At 40.1% G+C, this 24,445-nt stretch overlaps 1 protein-coding gene across 5 annotated transcripts in view; it reads left to right on the top strand.

Annotated features, from left to right (window-relative positions):
* apaf1 (apoptotic peptidase activating factor 1) overlaps positions 1–24,445 on the top strand; it is a 169,052-nt gene that overhangs the window by 57,939 nt on the left and 86,668 nt on the right. For 4 of the 5 annotated variants that reach the window (XM_048553914.2, XM_048553915.2, XM_048553913.2 and 1 more), the window contains exons 12-19: positions 2,345–2,529; positions 7,938–8,064; positions 8,691–8,816; positions 8,979–9,110; positions 10,179–10,304; positions 16,187–16,363; positions 21,897–22,025; positions 23,783–23,908. In XM_048553914.2, coding sequence (XP_048409871.1) covers positions 2,345–2,529; positions 7,938–8,064; positions 8,691–8,816; positions 8,979–9,110; positions 10,179–10,304; positions 16,187–16,363; positions 21,897–22,025; positions 23,783–23,908 — 1,128 coding nt within the window. Of the gene's footprint in view, positions 1–2,344; positions 2,530–7,937; positions 8,065–8,690; positions 8,817–8,978; positions 9,111–10,178; positions 10,321–16,186; positions 16,364–21,896; positions 22,026–23,782; positions 23,909–24,445 lie in introns of those variants that run through there. The other variant, XM_048553917.2, reaches the window with a different exon arrangement.

Below are 24,445 nucleotides of genomic sequence, written 5' to 3'. Positions count from 1 at the left end.
GATAAGTTCATGAATAGGAAAGGTTTGGAGGGAAATGGGCTAAATGCAGGCAGGTAGGATGATTTTAGTTTGGGAATATGGTCGGCGTGGATTGGTTGGACTGAAGGGTCTGTTTCCATGCTATATGATTTTATGATTCTGTAGCCTGCAAATTTCCCCCCATGCTATACACCTGATCCTGATATATATCATTCCTTCATTGGCATTGACTCAAACCTCTGGAACTACATCCATAATAGCACTATGGATGTAAAATACTTTGGCTTGAAATTGAACACTACATTACACAGTGGTGACATTTAAGTTATTTATTAGATTGTAATGTCCAAGATATCCATATATGCTTTTTGTACAGGTGAATTCTATTTTTACGAATTACTTTCACTTACATATGTAGTGGTTGTGCATATAGCCGTATGGCCCTCCTGTGTTTGATTGTCTGATCTAATTATCATTTCAATGTTTTGAGTTTACTTTTTCAGTTGTCTTGCCAGTGACAAACATACGAAGAGACATCTGTATTCCGTTTTACCTCTATGTAATATGATTGAGTGTAGATACTGTGATTGTCACTCAGTACAAAAGACAAGGTCAGATGCTGCTAAGAATCAGGGTTACCAAGGGAACATCATTACAGCTTGATCCCAACAATAATTGAATCTAAGGCAGAGAAAATAACTGCTTGCAATATGTCGAAAAGAAAGATATGAAAATAATTCTTTCTCTATATTTGACTGGTGCTGAGAAATGTGACTATTTTTGTTCATAGGGTACACCTCTTTGCATAGGAGTAGATTGCTTTGGGTAACGTCAATGAAATCAGGTAGAAACGATGGTTGCAATTTAGAATTGAAGCTGGAATTATAAGTTGATTTTATTGTCACATGTACTGAAGTATAGGGATACAGGAGTACAGTGAAAAGTGTACAATGTCGCTTTCCTGGTGCTGTCTTGGGTATAAGATACATGCATAAAACGTATTACGTACAGGTACCTCGATGAAAAATCTTGGGTGCAAAGTAGAGAAATGAAGAAAAATAGTTAAATGTAATCACCAGTGTCTGCCAGTGTCACCTAAGGTTGAATGAATAAGATAGAGATTTTTTTTTCATTGGAGATGTTAACTTTTCAATTATTTAAAAAGTCTTAAATTTCTCTTCATTTTCTTTGTTTGAAGCATTATATATTTTAAACATTAACAGTCACTGTTTTTTTTCCAATTGTAATGATTCCAGCAAAAACTGACATATTTGCAAACACAGCCAATTTATTCCTGATCATAGACAATAAAAAGTTAAATTTTTTGGGGCGGCTCAGTGGTTAGCACTGCAGCCTCACAGCGCCACGGACCTGGGTGCAATTCCAGCCTCAGGCAACTGTCTGTGTGGAGTTTGCACATTCTCCCAGTGTCTGCATGGGTTTCCTCCCGGTGCCCCGGTTTCCTCCCACAGTCCAAAGATGTGCAGCCTAGGTGGATCAGTCATGCTGAATTGCCCGTAGTGTTCAGGCGTGTGTGGATTATAGTGGGATGGGTCTGAGTGGGATGCTTCAAGGGCAGTGTGGACTTGTTGGGCCGAAGGGCCTGTTTCCACACTGTAGGTAATCTAATCTAATTTCTGGATAAAACTGAAATTGCTAAAAAAATCTCAGCAGGGCTGGCAACATCTACAGAGAGAAATCAAAGTAAATATTTTGGGATCAGCAAGCCTTCTTCAGAATTGAAGAATTTGCTAAATTCTGAGATGCAGTAAATTATTGCATTGTAATAGCTTGCACCAAGGGATGTCTAGATTTTTTTAATCAGGGAGTCAACATTGATCCTTCAGGTAGAATCCAATGCACCCAGCATCATCCATTTCTGTAACTTGAGAAAAGTAAAGACGGAGAAATTTGCAACAATAGAATAATTGAACAGGGAATAGTCTTTTGATTGCAGGAACCTTGTCCTGTATTTTTAAAGTTAACTATCAGACTGTACAAAGCGACAATGTTGGAAAGCAAATGGACATAGTGAAGGAGGTAACTGATGGGGTGCAAACCAAGAAGGAGAAAGGGATTAAAAAACTTGTAATTGAAAATGAGAGACTCCTGCAAACAACTGAGAAGAAAAGTGAAAAATGTGGTGGTGAGTGCTGACAGTTTCACTGTTGTTTCTATTGCAGAGTTCAAACCAATAAGATGACCATATTTTCATATTTAATAGCTATTTTCTGCTCGATTTGAGATCTAAGGTTTACAATGCAGTGCATTTTAACACTTCATCGTTTCAGAAATTGTGATGTTTTATTGTTTTTTTAATGTAAATTTTAAAAACGCAAAAATTGATATCCCGTTTCCTTTACAGAACAGTACAGTGCGGGAAAATTTTCAAGAATTCTTGTCTTTGAAAGGCCATCTTCTTGTGCAGAAACCCTTTCCAGATATTGTACAATTGGGCCTTTGTCAGCCTGAACACTCCGAAGTGTACCGGCAGGCAAAACTGCAGGCTGTGGAACGAGCCAGAAAAGGGGCTGTATACCTGGATTGGATGTTAGTATGCAAACATGGTATAATGTAAACTGAAGCTTAATTGAGTAAATATAATCATTGATATCCTTAATTTTGTTGTACCGTTGTTCCAACTATACAAATAATTACTTCTGTACCACCAAATATTATTAGTTTATTAACTATATTCTTACAGAAATTGAACTCAGCTGCATTCAGAACTTAATTTCCATGTTTTCTGCTCTTACATGGCCTATATACTCGAAGCTTCAATTATATTCCGGTTTATTTATCTGATATTGATATCTATCCATCTTGAGTTATTCCTGTCTTCCTAATGAGAATAACTGTAAATTAGTGTTGCAGCAAAAGGTGTTTGCATCACTTATTTTCCCACTTGAACAGAACGTCAGATAATCTTATCTATGTTCATAGAAAAACCAGCTCAGCATGTAAGTACATGCAGTTTCCTGACTTATCTGAAACTCACAATATCTCCACACAAGAGATGAAAGTAATGTTTTATTTTACAGATTGAAATGTTGACATTCTGTTATCTGCTTCTGTTATTCGTCTAATCTATTTATTTTAGATGTTACAATTATGAGTCTTATAAGTCTTTAAAGTAAATCAATGTAATTCAAGTAAACATGTGAGATTTTACCGAATATGTGGAGATTAAACGCCAACGCAGACTGGATGGGGGAAATGGCCTGATTTCTGACTTGCAATTTTTATGTCTATATATGTATGGATGTGTATAACACAATCGTTATTGTTAATCCACACATGTGACCATGAAACCCCTGGTGATTGCAACTTAATTCTGTACTGCAGTCCTATTCTGAGTCTTCTATATTTGGATTTCTACACTGTTCCAGTGAAGTTTGCACAACTTTGGGAACCGTATCTTCTTAACTGAAACTTTCACAGCTTCCTGGAAATTAACACTGACTTTAATAATTTAAAGCTTTTACTGTAACTCCAACTTTCACTTTAACTGAAGTGCTGAGACAATCCAGTTGTTTACCTTGATCTCCTTTTATTTTCTTCCTGATATCAACCATCACCCCTCACAACTCTTCAGCTTTCCTAAAATCATACTTTAGCTTCCCTATTTTCCTCCTTTCCCTTATTCAGTCTTATCATCATAGTGTGGAAACAAGCCATTCAACCCAACCAATCCCTCCAAAGAGCATCCCACCCAGATCCATCCCCACAATCCTGCATTTCCTGTGGCTAATGCACCAAACCTACACATCCCTGAATGCTATGGACAATTTAGCATGGCAAATCCACCTAACTTGCACATCTTTGGATGTCTTGTTCATGTAATTCCTCAGTGCTATTGATTTTAAATTCCATCTAAGGATGCCTAAGTCCTAACTTATCTCGTATCTAAGAGTCTTGTATATAACCTCCTCCCCATTCCCTTGCGAGTTAAAACAACATCATTTGCGATAATCTCGGAACAGTTCCATCCTGCCTTTGTCTAACCTATCAATAGGAGCCACCAGGTCAAGGCCTGACTTCTTCACTGATTCTTTCATCAGATTCTCAAATTGCAGTACATCCTAAACTACTACTGGTTTTGTGCTTTCCAACAGTAAATCTCTTTTCCCACTATGCCTTCCTGATGGCCACAGATAGCTTCTCTTCTCCATAATACTCTTCTCCAAATTGATCATTGCTTTTCCCTGTCTAATCTCTTTGAGTTCTCATCTCGAAGTCTGCTTTTCAAGTGTGGCCCTTTTACCTTTGAAGCCAAATTGTTTAGCCCATTAGAGATGGTGTGATGGTGGATAATGGGAAGAGTTGGCCATTAGACTCCTGTCACCAGAAAATCTATTGCCAATTAAATTTGGGGCAGGAAGAGTTGAATGCAGGGATTCTGCTCACCAACAGCAGCATGTCAATTAGATTCATTAGCGAGCCCACCACAATTTTGTGGTGATGCAGCAGTTAGTTTGGGAGCTGCACAGCTTTTCTGCTCCTTTCTACAGCAGCTCAGTAAGCTGCCTGAAAAGTCAGGCCTCAGCATTGCGATTAGCAGGACTGTGTTGTAAACTGTCCCACTGCCATTGTCTTTGAACCCAATTCCTCCTTTTCCAAAACCATTGTCCTCTATTTCCCATTGTCACTCATCTTTGATTTGGGATGCCTCTTTAACCATGGTCCACGCATGGGTGTGCTACCAGTGATTGGCAGCACTCTTAGCATTGCGGCTGGCACCAAGGAGCTGATGGCATTTGACCAGCCAGCTCTCGGTGGGTGAGATTTCCTCCTCCAGATTTCTCAGTTTCAGGGAAGACCCAAGAATGGCTAGTCTGAGGGCTGGCACTTAATTCCATTGTGCCACCCCATAGAAAATTTGGGGGTTCCCGACACTTCTTGACCTGATTCATGTCCAGCCATTAAATTCAGCCCTGGCCTCCCTATCCCATCACAACTCACCCGGTGTGTTTCACCATTTTCTTTTGTGAATCAGATCTTCAAATGCTTTGACTCCAAGCTCTGGGGTTCTGAGTTATTGATTCGATTTTTATTTTTCTTGTTTTTATTGTTTTATGTGATGGTGAATTTGCCTCCCCCATTTATAGCTTCTCTAGACCCATTTTCCATTTCTTGTTCCATTCCTATCCACTTTTGCCTATCACTGTCAACCCTTGTATCACGTAATCTCCCCTGCCTTCTGTCACAGAACCTCCTATATTTTCTCTTATCCTCTTCCTTTTCCTGTGTACTCACTCAAAATGCCATTATATGCCTTTGAGATGCCAAAAAAAACACCGTTTTACCACAGCTGAAGTTCCCAGCAGAACTGACACAGGAGATAGTAGCCAGCTGTTCAACTTGATTTATAAATATGGTTTAAAGTGCAAAGGGTGTCAGCTGTTGTTTTTGCCACATATGAAAATAGAGACCTTAGAGTGTCCAACTTGCTGACAAGGGCCACATTAGGATATAAATGTCTATCAGTTGTTTGAGAGAAATTATTCTGCTTCTTAAACTGCAGTGCCCTAATATTGTAGAGCTCAAGAACGTAGTGGTAGGAACCCACTAACAAGGGTTTTATAGATCTTCATGACTCCTGAAACTATGTGCATCACAGCTTACCTTAAAGGCTCATTCACACATTCTGGAACTCTGTCTCTACATCTCCCCATATATTTAATTTCTAATTTTATGAACATTGTTAGCTGAAACATTTAAGTAAAAATAATCCACTTTGACTGACTGAACTTCTTGCACCACCTCCTCCCAGAGTTCCTTGTTTACAGATTCACGTGCTCAGGAGATCTCACTGTTTGGCCATTCAAAATGGAATAGAGGATAGCCTGAAAGATGGCTTGGAATTGTACTTTCAGCAGCTGAAAGTAGGGGCAGTATGGTAGCTCAGTAGTTGGCACTGCTGCCTCACAATGCCAGGAATTCGGGTTTTATTCTAGCCTGGAGCGACTGCCTGTGTGGATTTTGCACATTCTCCCCACATCTTGGGTGAGTTTTCTCAGGGTGCTCCAGTTTCCTCCCATAGTCCAAAGATGTGGAGACTAGGTGAATTGGCCATGGGAAATGCGGGGTTACGGGGATAGGGCAGGAGGATGAATCTGGGTGGGATGCTGTTCGGAAGGTTGGCGTGGACTCAATGGGCTGAATGGCCTGCCTCCACGCTGTAGGGATTCTATGAAAGAAAAAGAATAGAGTTAGCAGCCCAAAGTTCAAAGCACCGAAAGCACCAGCAGCCAGCAAGATGGTCACATTAGGATGAAAACAGTTTGATACTTATTCAGAGGATACAGTTTCCATTTGACTGGATGCCAGTTAGCTTTTTCTTTCATGATGCCCTCTGCTTACATGAGAATTTGACAGTACACGTTGAAGTTGTATCATCAAAGGGAAACTGAAGAATCTTACCATTCCCTACCATAGCAGGACAATGGCAACTTGAGATTCTTGTGCAGTATTTTCGAGCTTAGGATGAAGGCAGCAGAGTACAAATTCACTTCCTCAAAAATCGCTAGCATGAACTGTGAAGGATCAATGGAAACCTCGTCAGAGATTTCTGACTGTGCAGGAAGATTTGCAGTCAGGACCGTCAAAACTGCATCTGAAGATGCTGCAAATCTTATGGAAAAATGGATGAGATGAGAGGAACTGCTGCAAACTTTGACTGTCTGGGAGGCTGGAGAAAGATGAGCTTTCTAACTTCTCATTTTAAAGATTGTCAGTTGTTCTTGTGCTTTAGAGTTGCTGAAAAATTTTTCTGTCTATGCAGAGTTTCGTGTTATTGGGTTGTGAAAGTTCATCTCATCTTGAATGGCCACATGCAGTGCTTCTATAGTAACATTGTTGGGCACATAAACTGACATCTCCATACGAGTAGGTGAAGTATTCTCCTCACTCACATCTGGATATGTATTGCAAGAATCTTAATGAAGGGCAGATGAGACAAGGACAGCGGGACTTTCTTCCCGGAATGATGAACTGGACAGAATAGTTACAATTGTCAAATTCACCCCCCTCACTGTTGTGTCTCCTAGTTAGAATCTCTGGAAAAAAAGGAGGCTTATTCTCATAGAACATAACTAAAGAAGGATCATAAAGCTGATCAAACTCTTGGAAAACTGAGAAAGCTGTTTACAAAGTGTCATTCGATCTTCTTGCCATGGCACGTCAATAGGCAGAGAAAACGGTGGAAGTCTTCATCAACTGTGGTTAAAAGTCCCAATTATGTACAATTTTTAAACTCATTTTCAGTCAATTTATCACTGTTCACAGAACTAAGAAAAATGGAACTAAAATTATGCCTCCACTTACAAACATACTCACCACAGAAATACAAATGGAACCTAAGACCATTCTTGGTGCTATCCACTTAGAATTCAGGTCTCCAAATAATAATATCATATTTTTTTTCACAGAGCAAATTAATTTGACCCAACAACTGTTGAAGATTCCCTTCTTAACATTAGTAAGATGAACACCTTAGGTTTTCTCGATAATCATACTGGCCAAAATAACAGCTGACTCTTTTCTTTTTTGCAGTACATGGAAAATTATATATTTATCCAATATTTTTGTGGGATGTGGGTGTCGTTGGCTGGCCATCATTAACTGCCCATCGCTAGAACTTGCAATTGTAATCAAAGTATCTTGAAACATATTTATCTCTCTCTTTCTCTCTTGCTCTCCCGCCTTCCAGTGCTAGATGACATGCTGAGTATTTCCAGCATTTATGTAATTGTGTTTTTGTTTTGGATCTGTGCCTCAGCTGTTGTTCTTTGTCATCCTATTTTCCTATGAATGCCGAATCATTAATCTCTTCATTTGAGAGTTTAATCTGTCTAACCAAATTAGTTATTCAGAACTTTTTACTGTTTAGAAATAGTTTGAACAACATGTTTCAGTCAGTTCTTGGCAATAAGTTAACAAATGCTGTTAAATAACAGGAACAAGAAGGCCTTGCAGAACTTATCTCGCCTTGTTGTTCGACCTCACAGTGATGCTGTTTTTCACGCCTGTTTTTCTCATGATGGGTTGAAGATAGCTTCTTGTGGAGCAGATAAAACTTTGCAGGTAAATAACAGCCTATAAAATTGTGTTATCTATTTTTACATTATCCTGGTACTGTACTGGAAAGTATAAGAAGCAGAATATTATTCTGCTATTCTTTACTAACTCAATTTTACTAAACATCACGCTACATATTATTTAGTTCTGAAGAAGGGTCACTGGACCTGAAACATTAATTCTGCTTTCTCTGCCACACCTGCTGAGTTTTCCCAGAAATTTCTGATTATGTAAATTATTTAGTTTGGTTTGGTTGGCACTACCTTTTGCAGTTAGTGTTGAACGAAACTATGTTCATAGTTGTTTGTGACCTAAACCATGCTAATCATAAAATCCCCACAGACCAAAACCCACATGCCACTAGTTATAAATGCAAACTCTAAAATAAATTATTTTAATTTATAAATATATAACTTACTTCTCTTGCATCACACTTTTTCTGCATGATAGTATTCCCTGTCTGCAATACACTATTTAATACCTTGCTCCATGCAGGATCCATATTGTCTGAGTATGGTTCCTGGAAAGTGTTTAAGAATATTTGAGTCAATTAAATTTAAAATAAGTGGTTCTGCAATGTGCAAAAAATTACATCTAGTGTTTCAAAATTCTCTCTTCAAATTATGATGTAGGTTTTTAAAAGTGAAACTGGCGAGAAACTTCTGGAACTCACAGGACATGATGATGAAGTTCTATGTTGTGCATTTTCACCAGATGACAAGTTTGTCGCCACGTGTTCCTCAGATACAAAAGTTAAGGTATGACACCAGCTGCAGAAGTAAATGATTTGTTTTCTAAGTTGCATTTTCATGTCTATAAGCAATTTGCAGTATGTTCTATGTAAGTATCTTACTTAGTCATCCTCCATTAATGGGATTGCTTTCTCCACCTTACAGCTAATGTAACTTCTTTCTCCTTAGGTTTGGAATTTATTATCTGGGGAGTTGTATCATACATACCATGAACATAGTGAACAAGTCAACTATTGTTGTTTTTCACATTCGCCAAATAAGATTCTTTTGGCAACCTGCTCTAATGATACCTATTTGAAAGTGAGTAAATTGTCTTTTGAGTTTAGTTTGTTTTATTTGAAGATTTGTAGTTGTTGTAAATGTTAATTCAGATCTTGTGACTTGTCTGTAAATACGATGATATACTGTTTTGTAATAATGTTTACTTAATGTGCAATGCATTACAGATTGTTCTGTGCTATGTTGTAACTTGACTGAATCCTTTCGTCTGTAACACTTAATGCTCATAGTGAGATACTACTTTTCATAAGAAACCAAGTATCTTCTTGACATTAAGCTTGTGCTCTGTTCACTGATATATATCTTTAACTTTTCCCTAACATGAAAGTTTCAGTATACTTAACTAATCCTAGCCTATTGATAGCTGGCATGCCATGATAAATGGTTTTATTATCACTGTATTATAAGCATGTATTTACTTATCTACTAACTGATCTGCAGAATATATTGACCCTCTTTTGTTGGCCTCTGGTTAGTTAACTGTTTTGTCACCTTTAGTCTTTGCCATTCCCATGAGAATTTTAGAATTGCATGGTTAAAGTGCATCATTTCTGTTATTGCTTTAGTATCTCATTGAATTAACATCAGCAGGTATAACTACTTCACTCTGTGATCTGATGCGTGTTAATGAGTCATGCAACTGAATATTGCAAGTTATTTTCAGTGGTGAGATGGCTGGATTCTTACCATCATGCAATGCAGAAGTAGTTTCTCACAGAATCTACAGGGAATGTAAGGCAAATTTGGGTTTCTAGCAGTATTGCATGCATTTTTTTAACAGTTAATTTTTAGTTTTTGATGAGAGAACTTGTTTCACTAGTTGCTGAGCATGTTCTGGCTGATCACAGATCTGCCTCGTGAATTTTTAAAGCGTGTTACATTTATGTCTCAAATGTTATTTTAGTAAAAGCAATGTATTGTGTAGCAGCTTTCATGAAGTTCAGCCTGAGTTTTCAAATGCTTGCTGTTAGCGATTTCAGATGAGAAAAAGAATAGATGATATTATGTTAATGCAGTGCCACAGTTAAAAAAAGGTATATTTTATTCACTTTCCATCTAATCATGTTACTTCTTTTCTGTATTTCACAGACATGGGATCTCAAAGGAACAAACTGTAGGAACACTTTGTTTGGCCACACAGATTATATTAACCATTGCAGGTTTTCACCTGATGACCAATATTTGGCAAGTTGCTCCAATGATGGGACGGTGAAGGCATGTACCAACTTAGGTGCTTCAATAATCAAAGCTGCACTTTAGACTGTGCATTTGTAGACTTCACTGGGAAAGTGTTCCACACTTTCAGTTACAACCTTTGAAATAACTGTATGTAGCGTTCCATTTAAAATGCAAGTGAACCGCATAAAAAGTTTCATGTGCTTTCATCTTTATTCCATAAGTCTTGATGGAATATGGATATGCTGATTTCAGATTTGAAGTATAATTATGCTTTGCTATGATTACTATGAAGGAAAAAAATGAGCACCGATAACATCTTTCCTCAGTAATTATAAAGTTGTATTATGAAATTCTAGGGATTCCAGTGGAGGTGTTAACATACAAATAACAGTGATGCTGAAAATTGTACCTTAAATGCACTTTGTGTTTACTTCACCAACTCCTTCATTTCTAAACGTAACACCCAGGATTGACTTAACTGTGTGCATTCTTGGCAGTAAATTTAACACATGATTCTCCCAACATTCATTGGTGCTGCTGCATTTCAGAGTTTGACTTCCCATGTAGTTTCACTAGGTGGTGCTGTAACAAAGGTTTATTTAAGTATTTTTCCCCTTATATGGGTCAGTTTCTTGTTTTGTTTTAAAACTGGGTTCTGCACCTCCCATTCCTGAAACATTGTGCCCATCTGCTTTCACTTGTAAGTGTTGTTCCACTTCCCGCTGCCCTTGGACTTCTGTCTGTGCTTTCATAGTTTACAAGTATATTATTTTAAGATACAGTGCCTCACGGGAGGCTGCTGAGCAAGGTGAGGGCCCATGGTGTTCGAGGTGAGCTACTGGCTTGGGTTGAGGGTTGGCTGTCTGACAGAAGGCAGAGAGTTGGGATAAAAGGCTCTTTTTCGGAATGGAAACTGGTGACGAGTTCAGTGTTGGGGCCACAGCTGTTCACTTTATATATTAATGATGTGAATGAAGGGACTGGGGGCATTCTGGCGAAGTTTGCCGATGATACGAAGATAGGTGGACAGGCAGGCAGTACTGAGGAGGTGGGGAAGCTGCAGAAAGATTTAGACAGTTTAGGAGAGTGGTCCAGGAAATAGCTGATGAAATTCAATGAGGGTAAATGTGAGGTTTTGCACTTTGGAAAAAAGAATACAGGCATGGACTGTTTTCTAAATGGTGAGAAAATTCGCAAATCAGAAGTGCAAAGGGATCTGGGAGTGTTGGTCCAGGATTCTCTAAAGGTTAACTTGCAGGTAGAGTCCGTAATTAAGAAAGCGAATGTAATGTTGTCATTTATCTCAAGAGGGTTGGAATATAAAAGCAGCGATGTGCTTCTGAGACTTTATGAAGCTCTAGTTAGGCCCCATTTAGAATACTGTGTCCAATTTTGGGCCCCACACCTCAGGAAGGACATACTAGCCCTGGAGTGTGTCCAGCGGAGATTCACACGGATGATCCCTGGAATAGTAGGTTTAACGTATGATGAACGGCTAAGGATCCTGGGATTGTACTCATTAGAGTTTAGAAGGTTGAGGGGAGATCTAATAGAAACTTACAAGATAATGTATGGTTTAGAAGGGGTAGACGTTAGGAAGTCGTTTCCGTTAGGTGGGGAGACTAGGACCCGTGGGCACAGCCTTAAAATTAGAGGGGGTAAATTTAAAACTGAAATGAGACGACATTTCTTCAGCCAGAGAGTGGTGGGCTTGTGGAATTCATTGCCACGGGGTGCAGTGTAGGCAGGACGTTGGATGCCTTCAAGGCTGGGATCGATAAATTCTTGACCTCATAAGGAATCAAGGGCTACGGGGAGAGTGCAGGGAAGTGGTGTTGAAATGCCCATCAGCCATGATTTAAATAGCGGAGTGGACTTGATGGGCCGAATGGCTTACGGTCTTATGGTCTTATTATTTATTCTGTCAAAGGATATAGATGTTGCTGGCAAGACCAGCATTTGTTGCTTATTCCTAATTGTTCTTGAGAAAGTGGTGGGGACGTACCTTCTTGAACCATTGTATCCCTTCAGTTCTGCATACACCTACAGTATTTCTATATTGAGAAGGTCTGTAGCTCAGGTTGAGTTTCTGGATGTGAGTTTGCTCGCTGAGCTGGAAGGTTCATTTTCAGACGTTTCGTCACCATTCCAGGTAACTTCATCAGTGAGCCTCCAATGAAGCGCTGGTGTTATGTCCTGCTTTCTGTTTATCTGTTTAGGTTTCCTTGGGGTGGTGATGTTATATCCTGTTCTTTTTCTCAGATGGTGGTAGATGGGCTCCAAATCAATGTGTTAGTTGATGGAGTTCCGGTTGGAATGCCACGCTTCTAGGAATTCTCGTACGTGTCTCTGTTTGGCTTGTCCTAGGACGGATGTGTTGTCCCAATCAAAGTGGTGTCCTTCCTCATCTCTATGTAAGGATACTCGTGATAGTGGGTCATATCTTTTTGTGGCTAGTTGATGTTCATGTATCCTGGTGGCTAGCTTTCTGCCTGTTTGTCCAATGTGGTGTTTGTCACAGTTCTTGAAAGGTATTTTGTAAATGACATTCGTTTTGCGTGTTGTCTGTATAGGGGCTTTTAAGTTCATTAGCTGCTGTTTTAGTGTGTTGGTGGGTTTGTGGGCTACCCTGATGCCAAGAGGTCCGAGTAGTCTGGCAGTCATTTCGGAAATGTCTTTGATGTAGGGGAGAGTGGTTATGATTTCTGGGCCCGTTTTGTCAGTTTGGGTTTGTTGCTGAGAAATCGGCGAACTGTGTTCATTGGGTTCTTTTTGAATACGCTGTATTTCTGACTTTCTTCTGCTCTTCATATTTCCTCTGTGCTGCAGTGTGTGGTGGCTCGTTGAAATAGTGTTCTAATGCAGCTTCATTTGTGGGCGTTGGGATAATTGCTTCTGTAGTTCAGTATTTGGTTGGTATGTGTTGTTTTTCGGTAAACGCTGGTTTGAAGTTTGAAGAACAGGAAATGACATCACCGACGCAGGAAATAGCAACACCAATCCAAGGAAACCTCAACAGATAAATAGAAAGCGGGACATAACACCAGTGTAATAATAAAATGTGAGGCTGGATGAACACAGCAGGCCAAGCAGCATCTCAGGAGCACAAAAGCTGACGTTTCGGGCCTAGACCCTTCATCAGAGAGGGGGATGGGGTGAGGGTTCTGGAATAAATAGGGAGAGAGGGGGAGGCAGACCGAAGATGGAGAGAAAAGAAGATAGGTGGAGAGAGTATAGGTGGGGAGGTGTGGAGGGGATCGGTCAGTCCAGGGAAGACGGACAGGTCAAGGAGGTGGGGTGAGGTTAGTAGGTAGATGGGGGTGCAGCTTGGGGTGGGAGGAAGGGATGGGTGAGAGGAAGAACAGGTTAGGGAGGCAGAGACAGGTTGCATTGGTTCTGGGATGCAGTGAGTGGAGGGGAAGAGCTGGGCTGGTTGTGTGGTGCAATGGGCGGACGGGACAAACTGGGCTGGTTTTGGGATGCGGTGGGGGAAGGGGAGATTTTGAAACTGGTGAAGTCCACATTGATACCATTAGGCTGCAGGGTTCCCAGGCGGAATATGAGTTGCTGTTCCTGCAACCTTCAGGTGGCATCATTGTGGCACTGCAGGAGGCCCATGATGGACATGTCATCTAAAGAATGAGAGGGGGAGTGGAAATGGTTTGCGACTGGGAGGTGCAGTTGTTTGTTGCGAACTGAGCGGAGGTGTTCTGCAAAGCGGTCCCCAAGCCTCCGCTTGGTTTCCCCAATGTAGAGGAAGCCACACCGGGTACAGTGGATGCAGTATACCACATTGGCAGATGTGCTCCCCACCTATACTCTCTCCACCTATCTTCTTTTCTCTCCATCTTCGGTCCGCCTCCCCCTCTCTCCCTATTTATTCCAGAACCCTCACCCCATCCCCCTCTCTGATGAAGGGCCTAGGCCCGAAACGTCAGCTTTTGTGCTCCTGAGATGCTGCTTGGCCTGCTGTGTTCATCCAGCCTCACATTTTATTATCTTGGATTCTCCAGCATCTGCAGTTCCCATTTTCTCTGATACTACATAACACCAGTGCTTCATCGGTGGCTCACTGATGATGTTACCTAGAATGGTGGCGAAAAGTCTGAAAACAAACCTTCCAGCACAGCAAGCAAACTTACATCCAGTATATCTATATTTGAAATTCCAGGAATATGACCCAGTAACAGCCACGGAATAATGATGTAGTACCATGTCAGGATGGTCTGTGACGTTCAGGGTAACGTACTGATGGCGGTATTCCCAAATAGGTAGGAACATAGGAACAGGAGTAGGCCATTCAGCCCCTCAAGCCAGTTCCATCATTCAGTGAGATCATGATTGAGCTGTCGCCTAACTCCATATACCAGCCTTTTGGCCTATATCCCTTAATACCTTTGCTTAACAAAAGCTTACCAATCTTAGATTTAAAATTAACAACTGGTCCTGCATCCAGTGCCATTTGTGGAAAAGAGTTCTAAGCATCTACCCCTTTGTGTTTAGACGTGCTTCCTAACATCGCTCCTGAATGGCCTGGCCTTAATTCTCACACTGTGCCCACTTACTCTGGAACCCCCAACCATTGGAAAGAGTTATTTTTATACAGCCTGTCTTTTCCTGTTAATACCTTGAAGGCTTCCATCAGATCACCCCTTAACCTTCTAAATTCTAGAGAGAAACAGACACACTTTGTGTAATTTCTCCTCATAATTTAACCCATGAAGCCCAAGTATCTCTTGGCCTTGCCTTTACAGTTGGTGAAGACTTTGGGATTGAAAGGTTCAGTTGAAGAAAGCTTTTGTGAGTTGTTGCACTACATCCTGTAAGCGGTACACACCGCTGTCCTACTGTCAGTGATAAAGGGAGTGAGCATAGAAGGTAGTGGAGGCAGTCCCAGTCAAGTGGGTTACTTTGCCCTAGACGACAACCAACTTCTTGACTGTTTTTTGAACTACACTTAGCTAGACAAGTAGACCAGACTCATTGCTCATAACGTGTTAACTGGCTTTTTTGGCCGGTTCTTCAGTCTGAGCTACAAATCCTTCCGATTCCCTGATTATCTAGCCTTTTTTATGCCAATTTTTTGTCACGGACACAGAAAATGAAAGGTGGAGCATTTCCCTGAGCAGGGGACAAAGAAAGTATTGGAAGAAGCTTTCGGACTATGGGTGGAAACATCAGGCGTTGTGGATTCTCGGAAATGAATCGCACGTACTAAGTGGGAAAATTAGTGAGGCTTGAAGAAAAAAGATGTGACCATGATGATAAGGAATAAAGTGCTATAAGTGTACAAAGCATGGGATGAAAGATGTTGGTTAGAAACTGAAGGCAGGCAAGGAACAGATGGACCAGACATAGTCATGTTCATAGTGTACCACAAGAGAAAGAGTGCAGAGGAAGCAGTGTTTTTTTATGTGAGAAGATAAATGGGAAATGCATGGATTTAGGAATTTACATGGAGGAACAGAAATAAGATGGAACCCAAGGATAGTAACAATTCAGTAAAGAAGGTCATTAATCCAGGAAATATATTAGCTATTCCTCAGGCAAGAATGATTGTGTCCTGTAAATCTGAAGATGGCCATTGAAGCTGATTTAGCAACTTCAGACCTAATGGCACAAAAGGCACATCCAGCCATGTATTATAGTTTGGGTACAGGCATGGTCTTATCACTACTCCTGCTTTTCCTCTTCCTTTCGCCATCATTGGGTCTGAAAATGCTGGGATCCTTCCTATAGATTCTGCTTCTGCCTGGTAACAAACAGGTTCAGAATCTCAGTAGGGCTTCTTCAGATGTAAATCATCCAAATCTATCAGTTTCAGTCATTCAGAAAGTCTTTGGTTATAGGTATGTGTTCTGAAATCAACTGCTGTTGTTTTACAACTACCATAGCAACACTGCTTTATGTTTTTGCAGCTATGGGACACCTCCTCAGCTAATCAGTGGAAGAGCTTTGATGTACGTGAGCAATTCCAGAAACCAGATGCTGCTGACAATGATGATGATGAGGAAGAGGTGGAGGTGTTGTTAAAATGCTGCACGTGGTCATCTGATGGCACTCAAATCATGGCAGCTGCAAAAAATGTTATCTTTGTGAGTATTTTCTGAATGAATAACTTGATAATATAGTGAATGATCAAATTTGAAGTTCCTCATGACAATATTAGAATTTGCTGCTTAAATAATCAGGTAAAAAGCAAAAAATATTCTTGTAAATTTAAACCAACATAATGAGTGAATTTGCAATGGATATCTCAAGATATTGGCCGCAGGTTTCAATGGATTAGGTTGTGAGACATTATGGTTGTTAGTGTGTGGTGCTCAGGGTGTTATGAAGGGAAGTGGAGTCCTTTCTGTTCCTCAGTTTTCACATTAGGCATCAAAGTATTTGTTTTCTATCAGTTCGTTTCTTTCTCCATTCCCTCCAGTATTATTCTGTTTCCAAAATACTTCCTACCTGAAAATAGCACTGTTTGGCCTAGTTTGCCAAAAACTTGCACTTTTAATTTTGTTGCTATGCAGCTTTCCACTCTGTTATTGCTTCAGCCACACATTTCAGAAATTAAGAAGTCAACAGAATTCAAAGATTTTGTTTTAATTAGCTTGTTCAGACATTTTATGACACAACTCTGGAGCAGGTGAGATTTGAATCCAGGTAGGGTTCAAAGGGATAGAGCCACTGCCACTGTTCCACAAGAATCTTTTGATTTGGAATCAACACTGTGCAGGTGCTCCTGTGCTTTATCTGACCATAGTTGACCAGTTATACATGGAGTCGGTAAGAGACACACCTGACAAACAGAAACATTTCAATAAAAATATTGGGCTCTGCAGTATTGTACCCAAGAGATTTTACCCAACAAAGCCTAGATTGTGGATAATGAGGTGTGGAGCTGGATGAACACAGCAGGCCAAGCGGCATCATACGGGCAAGAACAGCATTATAGGAGCTTTCCTGCTCCTCTGATGCTGCCTGGTCTGCTGTGTTTATCCAGCTCTACACCTTGTTATCTCAGATTCTCCCAGCATCTGCAATTCTTACTATCTCTAGATTGTGGATACATGGTCCAATGGTACTTTAGTGGGAGAAATCCTTCTTTTTGCCCCTTTTCATAATACATGGGAGAAGAAATATACCATTCAGCCCATCGAATCTTTTGTGCCATTCAGTAAAGGCATGACTGATCTGATAATCCTCAACTCCACTTTCCTACTTTTTCCCATATCGGTTGATTTCTTTACTGATTTAAAAACCTGTCTACCTCAGTCTTGAATACACTTGAAACCCAGCCTCAACGGTTTTCTGCAGTAAAGAGTCACTCCCCTCTGAGAGAAGCAACTCTTATTCTTCTCAGTGCTAACTGGGTGATCCTTTATTTTGACGTTGTACCCTCTGGTCCTAGACTCTTCTGCAAGGGGAAACATGAAATGCCGAATCCCCAAATAACCTTGTATGCTTCAATGAGGTCACCACTCATTCCTCTATGAATACAGGCCCAACCTACACCATCTCTCTTCTAAAGAAAATCTCTCCATGTCCAGAATAAGCCTGGTTTGGAGATGCCTTACATAGTGCTGCTCCTTTGTCAGGTGAGGTCAGATAAACCTAGTGAACTTACTGCCTACACCTCAAACTGCTGTAAAATGTAACAACGTCACCATGATGTGACAAAGATATGGTTTATAGCTGTCCCTTTAAATCCAATCAGTATGCATAATATGCCCTATTTGCTTCTATTGAGTCCAAAATAACTTCTGAAAAATGGATGCAATGCAAAGGAGAAGTAATATTATTCCTTTGCCTTTTTTTCTGAAATACCATTGCATTCAATCTTCTACAGCTTTAGTTGGGCCTGCACCTGACTGCATCTGAATAGAATGCAGACCGTAAATGAATGTCAAAGTCAGAATGCCTTTGCACTCAAATTTCCTCCTAAAGTAGCCTTTGAAAAATCCTGGCGCTACTTATTTTGGAGTTTGTGACATCAGGCTGGTGTTATCTGGATGAATTTTATTTTTGGATTTCTTGAATAAAGATGCCTCTTTCTGCTTCAGGATGTTACACTTGATAATGCTCGTGTTCATTGCTGTATCACTCTCGCCTCTTTTGCAATTTAGCTTATTTGGAGATGGCCATGGAATGTAGCCATAAATTCCTCTCTCAGCAGCTGACACCATTCACTTAGATCTCCTGAGACTCTATTCTCCTACATCAGAGGACGTTCTTCTTATCAGAATGGAGACCTACAGAGCATCCTGCAAACATTATTGACTCCAAAGACAGTGCTTTAGCAAAGAATAAGTGTGAATTCTGAGGGGGATCATGATCAAGCAACCTGCTCTGTCAAGATGGTGCCAAGCTGCTTAGTTTATTTTTCCCTGTTGCATCCATCCTGATGAACTATGAACAAAGTAGACCCACTGCAGAAGAAAGGCTAGTTGATAAAGGAAATGTTAACGGAAAAAATAAAGGTGGATTCTTAATGCAGTGGGGCTGCCACATAGGTGTGACCAGTAATTCCTCCCAGCCAAGACAGGAAAAGGCCAGGTTAGGGGTTGGGAGGAGTGTGGGGTGAAGGTGAGGCTGCCTGTCGCAGAGGTAAACCCGTGCCTAAAGAGGATGGTCGGGAAAGCAGGACCAGGTCAGTGTGTGCTCATCTCACCACATGGCTGCTTCCAGAACCAAGAGGCCCTACTCCCAGATGCTGTGGCAGTAGGATTGTGAAGGGCAGCGCAACGGAGGAGTGACCTTCAGAGCTGCACGCTCTTCTGCTCCTCCTTGGCAGCCTCAGCTTCCCTGAGCGCTGTCTCACTTCAGGCTGGCCTTGGGCAGTGCCACTTTGGACACCACCTTTTTTGTCAGTCCGCAGTTGCGCAGTATGCCTCTTCACGCATATATGCTCTTGCTGCCACCTGCAAGTGGCATTCATAGCCAACTGAAAAATCGAAAAGACAATGAATTGGGTGGGGGGGGGGTGCAATATGAAAACTAAATGTTTTGCAAACAAAAAGGAAGTAGCTGAAGAAAAAAAAATGAGGGGGGGAATTGGTGGTGAAGCAGTTGGAGGCGAAACTGTGAAGGTTTTTGTTAGAAAGGGATTGTTGTGTAAGAATTTCTGGCAAAAAACACAAAATCTTACTCGAAAATCTCTTGAAAAATTAACACAGAATTACAGTTTAAACATAAGGTCACCATACAGTTCATGGTGGAGAGGTACGTGACTACTGAATGAACTACAATCCACTTCAAAATTAATTGGCCAAATTTTGTCATCAGTGGCAAAGGAATAACACTCCTCATTTAACATGCCGACAGCTGCCCGCACTTCACAAGCTGTTGAACAGCAACTGTGAGGTGTTTGACATCCCTTTTAACATGGCACCCTCATCAAATGAGATCTTGTTTTTTTTTAAACCCAGTCAAACTGAAAATTCCTTACGGAGACATGCAGGGCCAAAAAAGGAAGTACAAACTAAAATATTCAATACAATGTAAAATATGCACAAATCAAAATAGAGAGGGAAAGAAAGATTGGGTGAAGAGAGAAAAGGAAATGTTAAAGAAAAGTTTGCAACAATAATAACATTTGGAGGGGGAGTTCAGATTCAACAGCTGAACAATTAAATTTTCAGGGTCAGAGAACTTATTGGGCCATTATTAATATTGATCACACCATTAAGAATTCGCTTACAACTGAATGAGCAGGCCTAACTTTCTCATGTCTAATAACAAATTCTAGCCCTTCTTGTATTTTAATGCTGTTTATATTGCTAGGTTTGTGGAGGAGCAGGAAAATCTGAACAGAAACCTCCAGTTTAGGTATTTCATTGTGCCGTCAGAGTATCCTAGGCTTTATTAGAGGAATAATGTACAAGAGCAGAGAGATTATGAACACGTATACAACACTGGTTGTGCCTCAGTTGGAGTATTGTGTATAGTTCTGGGTGCCACACATTAATAAGGATGTGAATGCATTGCAGAGATTGCAGCAGAGATTTACAAGAACTGTAGCAGAGATGAGACGCTTCAATTATAAAGAAATATTGGAGAATTTGGTATTGTTTTACCTTGGAAAGGGGAATGCTAAGAGGACATTTGATAGGTATTTTCAGAATCATGAGGTGTCTGGTCAGAGTGAATAGGAAGAAACTGTTCCCAAACTAATTGAGAGCAAGAGGGCACAGTTTTAAAGTGTTTTGCCAAAGAAGCAAATAGGAGGTGAGAAAAATCTTATTCAAACAATGAGTGGTTAGGCCCTGCAATGCACACCTTGCAAGTGTTGTAGGGACAGGTTCAGCTGAGGCTTTCAAGATGACAATGGAAGCTTATTTAAAGAGAAGCAATGTGCATGGTTACAGGAAAGAGGCAGGAGATTCGTACCAAGTTGGAAAGCTCAGACAAGCAGTGCAGACACCATGGGCTGGATAGCCTCCTGTCCTGTAATAATTCTGTAACTCTGTAGGAACAATGCCTAAGGGCTAAACCCCTCAGAAAAGTTCATCTACACATGTGGCAATTGCTCAATTGGTTATACTGTTATCACTGTCGTAAATAGATCTTCTAAAATTAGGTATATAATCAGCTAACTATAGAATATGTCTACTTTAATAAAGCTACCAGCATTTAGCTGGAATTCACAACAAATAAAGCTGCCTATTCTGGCACCTGACTGAAGTATTTGCATTGTTCTGTCCATTAAATTGTGATTCCCAATTTTAGCATTGACCCATTATTCCTAAAACGTGCTTTGAAAAAGTTTTGCCTATTCTAGTTGTCATTTCCTGTTGGAAATGTACAAGTTGAAGCCTTTTATTGATTAGTAGCAATAACCAACTTTACAAATTTGTGTAGCTATATATTGGCCAATAATTACTCTGTTTAGTCACAACTCTTTTTTTTAATTATAGCTAATTTTTGTTTATGAATTCCACATTGCACCATAATTTATTACGTCTGTCCGTTTGTGAACCATGCAACATTCTGATAAGTTTGTAAACTAGTACATTTAATTTTACTGTGATCAATGATCTGTCTTGAATTTGAAGCTCCCATTTATCACTTAAATTTACATTATTCTGAAATGCCAAACTTTTAATGACTACTTAAAACCCAGAAATGAATGGCACAAATGCTTGATCCTTTTTGTATTTGTTTTTTTTAAATGTAATTTATCTTTATTACTTTATTGGTTCATCTGCTGTGAAAACAAAAATTAACAAAAAGCTTGCTCCCAAACATCATCAAGTTTTATTTTTAAAGTACTTGCAGATGTGCTTGCTGTGAATGTCTAGCTGAGATTGGTAATGTCATATGATGGGTCATGAATTTAAAGCCTCCCACAAGGTGTAATGCTGCTTCACCGAGCCTCCTGCACACATTTAGTATGTCTGAATAGTATTTGGTGCCAAATGAGATTTGATCCCGTCCTAAAAATATTTTTTGAAAATATGCTGTTTTGTCATGCCAGTTTTTTGGCTGCATGTATACATGTGCTGAAGTAATTTTGACGTCAAGATTTTTGTGACTGCTGTCTCTGCAGTTTCTAATTCCTGATGCATTTTGACAACATTGGAAAATCTGTTGTTTTGCAACATATTATTCCTACAGCATTGTTTTATCTTCCAGGTTTTCGATGTCTTGACCGGTGACATTTTAACTGAATTAATGACAAGTAGCTCTTGCACAATTCAGTCTTGTGATGTTTCTCTTACCAGCCCATTATTGGCAGTGGCCTTGTCACACAACTCTGTCGAGGTAAGAAAGTGGAACCAATTGTTCTGTGGAATCTGCTTTTAAGTATTGTCTTGGTGTGAAGGAACACTCCAAGAAGCTTACCCCTAAAAAATAGGGAATGTGTGTTCTAAGTCTTTGCGGAAGAGTTTAGTGAGGTAACTGAAAATTGGTCCGAGATTTAAGAACATCTCTAAAGATAGAGATGTACATTGAGCAATAGAGTGGTTTAAAGAGTGGGTTCCGTAGGATAAGGCTAAAAGCTTAGGCATCAATAATAAGATCGGAGATGCTGTTTAGAGCATAGTCAAAGGACAGCAGCATGGGAAGTGGGACACATTAGACAAAGGCTGAACATTGAACATTTCCTATTTGGGAGACAAAATTACATGACCATCTCTGAACTAAAAACAGGAAAAGGCTATTCAGCACACTGGTTCCTTTTTCTAAGAATCATCCTCACCGGTTGTGTCTTCTCTGTGTAACCTGGGAACATTGTCTGTAGAATTTCTGAAGAAAGGGAGACATCAGGTATTCGCACTGTCTGCATCAGCAGCTTTGCCTTGGAACTTTCACACTTATTATCTTTTGAGTTAAAATATTCTGTCCAATGCTTCTTTGTATTTCTAACTCAAGTCATTTTATTTTTAAACCAGCCTCCCCTGATATTTCAACACGTTCAATTTCCTTAATATTTCCTCATAACCTAAATTCCATGAATTACCTTTTTTGTTAGCTTGTACTTCATAACTCTTTATTCAAGCAACTAATTAATAGAACTGTCAAAGTGAGATCCTTAAATCCAAGTATGTAATATTAGCTATGTTTCCCAATTCATGAGCTTTGGTATATACAGGGAGATGTGGAATAGTTTGGAGACGCTGATAAAGCTGCAAGTGTGGAAGTCCTGCTGAATTTGAAAATAAGACCTCGATTTATGGGTACAATCAGAAAACTCTGGCAAAATCAAACAGATCTGGCAGTATTTATGGAGTGAGAAACAGTTCACCCTTCAGTTTGGTGACCTTTCATCATAACACTTGAAACATCAATTCTGTTTCTCTCTCCACAAATGCTTGCATTTTCTGTTTTTTTTTCAGATTTCCAACTTTCATTGTGTTTTACTTTTGCGTTAATGCCCCCATAATGTTTTTTTTACAGTTCCCAGCAATACACTAAATTTACAAATTGCTTTTAGATTATTTGTAACATATTGAATGACATTTATAGCTCCAAATGTGAAAAATAGCATTTTGAGGTGTGCCTTTATTATCAGAAACACTTCCTACTAATTAAGAGAGAAGAATTTAGGGCAGTACGGTGGCGCAGTGGTTAGCACTGCTGCCTCTCACCATCAGGGTCCCAGGTTCGATTTCACCCTTGCGCGACTGTCTGTGGGGAGTTTACACATTCTCCTCATGTCTGTGTGAGTTTCCTCTGGTTTCCTCCCACAGTCCATAGGTGTGTTAGTCAAGTGGGTTGGCCATGCTAAATTGCCTACGGTGTCCTGGGATGTATGGATTCAGTGGATTAGCCATGGGAAATGCAGAGTTATAGGCTTAGCGTAGGGGAGTGTGTTTGGGTGGAATGCCATTTGGACAGTTGGTGTGGAGCCGATAGGCTGAATAGCCTGCATTGCAACTGTAGAGATTCCATGATTCTGTGTGTCAAAGCCCACACCATGTTAACACAAAACTACAGTCAATAATTTGCTGTTTCATATGTTTGACATGAAAATGATGAAACAACGTTCAGCAGTGTTTCTGTTCCATTTCCTCTAGCTATGGAACTTGGATTTGCGCAAGAGAGTAGCTGACTGCAGTGGCCACTTGAGCTGGGTTCATTGTGTTCAATTTTCATTGGATGGTTCAACTTTACTATCATCTTCAGATGACCAAACTGTTAGAGTATGTAACATTTGTTCTTTTAATTCAGTAAAGGAATGGTTGTTGTGATAAGCAAGTATGCTTGCAGAGTTGCTTTGAGTGGTATTACTACTTATGCAAATATTAGTTGTACAGTACTGGAAGTGATCCATTTAAATAGTTCCAGAGTTTTAGAAGTGCCAAATGCTACCCTTGTCTCCAATCTATCAACCACTTTGCCAGATATCTATCTTTTAGTTATCTGCAGGCTGTTCATTAATTAACATTTCACAATTTCTAAGTGTCAAACATCCAAATTAAGGCATTTTGGCCCTTTGAGAGTACTTTGTTTTTCTGTATTAGCATGGCTAATTTAATTGTGACCTCAATTCCACTTTCTTGCCTACCCCTAATATCTTTTGACTCACTTGTTAGCTAAAAAAATCTATCTTCCTCTGCCTCCCTGAAGAAGAGAGTTCCACAAGCCCTCTGTCTCCATCTTAAATGGCATCTTACCTGCAGGTTGTGTCCTCTCGTTTTAGTCTCCCCTACAAGGGGTAACATCCTTTCAGAATCCAC

The sequence above is a fragment of the Stegostoma tigrinum genome, chromosome 25 (assembly GCF_030684315.1).
Source record: "Stegostoma tigrinum isolate sSteTig4 chromosome 25, sSteTig4.hap1, whole genome shotgun sequence".
Taxonomy (NCBI): domain Eukaryota; kingdom Metazoa; phylum Chordata; class Chondrichthyes; order Orectolobiformes; family Stegostomatidae; genus Stegostoma; species Stegostoma tigrinum.
Note: the sequence above shows the minus strand (reverse complement) of the source record. Positions and strands in the feature narration are given on the sequence as shown.